We start from the raw sequence: 2,706 nt of genomic DNA, 5'->3' as shown, positions 1-2,706 counted from the left end.
AGTGTGTGTGTGTGTGTGTGTGTGTGAGATTTACGTCAACAATGAGAGTGGATCATGGCAGGACGTATCCTGCTACCCCCACACATGGTTTAATGTACAGCGTTTCCTTCTGATAATGATAAAGATCTGATGTGTTTCAGGTGGCCTTTGTTTTTATTGAGATGAGGAAAAAGCCATCAATCAAGACTTTTCTTGATGCTTTATATTGATGTTTTTAACTTTTTCTTACCTTTTTTTCCCCCTTTTTATGACTTAGGACACTTTTTTTTAAATGTCACTTTTTTGACGTTTTCAACACTACGTAACACTAACAGTGTGCAGGATTTTATTTGCAACATTACAAACGTTGCACTTATGGCATTAGTATTGTGGAAATCTACATAGCTATGACTTTATCAAGACAACAGGTAATGATGGACAAAGGGTTGAGCAGTGTTGCCATGGCACTAAGGACCTGAGGCCAACATCACATAATGACCTGTGGTCTCCCAACACAGACATTTTCATGTATTTCATGTAACATTTTACGAGTGGTGGAGGACAAGGTTGCAGAGGAAAGATGGAAAACAGCGGGAGAGCTACAAACCGTTTGGATCTGTGAAGAGCGTGAGTATCTCTCACTGTCCTCCTGGATGAGGAAAGGGGGGGGGTGCAGATGGAGAAAAGAGGAGGTGAAGGTTGACGAAGACAGAGAGAGATGTCAAAAGATCAACGAGACAGATGGATGAGGACGCTACAAAGTGACTTTGAGGTCAGTCTTCACTGTGGTGTCCACTCCAAGAACAAACTGCATGCTTTCATTACAGCCAAATGAGTGTTTTAAACTCAGGATTATGATATTTCTGGTATACTGCGATTATTTGGGCCAGGATAGTCATACATTCATCAGGTGATTTGATAATATTTGGTAGCAGTGAAGACATGTAGACCAACATTGGACACCACAATGTAAGCAAAGCGGAGGATACGTCCGCTGCTTTTTGGTTCATTACAACACATTTGTACAATGTCTGCATTAAACAAATCCACATCCTGTTTAACTTCATAGAGAACGGCACACTCATTAACAGAATCAGGCATGCATGATCTCCAAACCATCACTCTGAGCCGGTAACCCAGGCAACCAACTACTGAACTGAGACACCCATGTTGTATAAACACCGTCACCTCAAATCACAACATACACAGACATGTGATTTACTTAAAATGAATTACTTTTAGTAAACAAAAACTAAAAAGCATCCCACAGTTAGTCAAGTTGCAAGTCTCACACACACACACACACACACACACAACACACACACACACACACACACACACACACACACACACGCTGTGTTTCTGATGGTCTGGGACAATTCAAACTAAGACGTGTTTTACTTAAAATGAATTACTTTAGTAAACAAAAAAGCACCACAGTTAGTCAAGTTACACACACACACACACACACACAAAGTATCCTCATGCTGTGTTTCTGATGGTCTGGGACTATTCAGACTAAGTGACTAAAGTGGTCAAATGGAGTGAATCCCATGCAGTCTCACACCCATGGGGGGCAGATGGTCGATCTGGCTCAAAGCCAGACGAGAACCCTGCTCCTTTGAATAAGTGGATTATCATTAATGGCTGAGCTTTGATTCTCTGTAATCCGTTATTTTGTAAAAAGGCTTAACGGGAATAATCTGGAATTCAAAGGCAGACTCGGCATGCTGCAACATAGAGTCTCCAATAGACTAAACAACAGAAAAAAAGCTTCAACCTATGTGCAGGGGCAGAGAAACGCATGCACTGTATTTAGTATTAGGGCGTTATATTTTTATTGTTAGTCATCACAGCACGGAAACTGTACCATCCATTGTTCAATATCTCCCCATTTGCTGTCCGCTCGGTCATCTATTTTGGTGTTCAAGCCATAGTATTTCTAAGAAGAGACAGGAAATGAGGGCAAGGAAAGTAAAACAGTCAGTAAACAGAACATAGGTTGTTGTTTTTTTGGGGCACAATTTGAAGCCCACGCCTAGAATAATTGCAAAAGCATGCTTATGTCAAATGATGTCCAAGTTAGAAATGAGGAAGAGGAGGCGTACCTTCTGCACCTGAAAGATCTACACAGCACCGAGGAGAGGTAGGGGAGACAGAGTGGAGGATATCAGACAGGAAAGAGGGAGACAACATAAATAAAACCGCCAAACTATGTGACAGTCAGTCATAACTGAAAAGAAACCTTTAATTAAATAATCTAGGAATCAACGATTCCTTTGACCCTCGTTTCGTCTGCCCGTCAACCATGAAAAACAAACGTTTTCAAAATGATCACTTTGTCCCACTTTTTTAATGTTGTGGGGGCTTTCTTTTAATGTTTTTGGTGTTTTTTCCCAATTAAAACATTATGTATTAATTTTTAAAAATAATGTTGACATTCTCAGCACTTATTTCGACGGCCCACTTTTTGTGACAAATAGAAAAAATGAACTGAAAATGGGTCAATTTGACATGAGGGTTAAAAAATGATTGAAGTGCAGCCACGATTTAGTAAATTAGATATTTTAAATAGAACAGTAACAGTATAAAATTATTATTATTATTATTATACAATTACACGCCTTGTAGCTTACATTAAATCCTATACTTTGAGAAATATTTGCGATCTGGCAAACTGTACCATGTCAAGTCAAGTTTATTTCATCCATAAAAATGGAAATTACA

The 2,706-nt window shown here is 39.3% G+C and overlaps 1 protein-coding gene across 24 annotated transcripts in view; it reads right to left on the bottom strand.

Moving 5' to 3' along the window:
- lrrfip1a (leucine rich repeat (in FLII) interacting protein 1a) overlaps positions 1-2,706 on the bottom strand; it is a 51,931-nt gene that overhangs the window by 27,594 nt on the left and 21,631 nt on the right. For 18 of the 24 annotated variants that reach the window (XM_032529506.1, XM_032529509.1, XM_032529499.1 and 15 more), the window contains exons 3-5: positions 2,088-2,105; positions 1,850-1,921; positions 587-628 (exon numbers count right to left, since the gene is read on the bottom strand). The exons of the other annotated variants lie outside the window; for them this stretch is intronic. In XM_032529506.1, coding sequence (XP_032385397.1) covers positions 587-628; positions 1,850-1,921; positions 2,088-2,105 — 132 coding nt within the window. The remainder of the gene's footprint in view (positions 1-586; positions 629-1,849; positions 1,922-2,087; positions 2,106-2,706) is intronic. 24 annotated transcript variants of the gene reach the window in all.

Source organism: Etheostoma spectabile, chromosome 11, assembly GCF_008692095.1.
Source record: "Etheostoma spectabile isolate EspeVRDwgs_2016 chromosome 11, UIUC_Espe_1.0, whole genome shotgun sequence".
NCBI lineage: Eukaryota > Metazoa > Chordata > Actinopteri > Perciformes > Percidae > Etheostoma > Etheostoma spectabile.
Note: the sequence above shows the minus strand (reverse complement) of the source record. Positions and strands in the feature narration are given on the sequence as shown.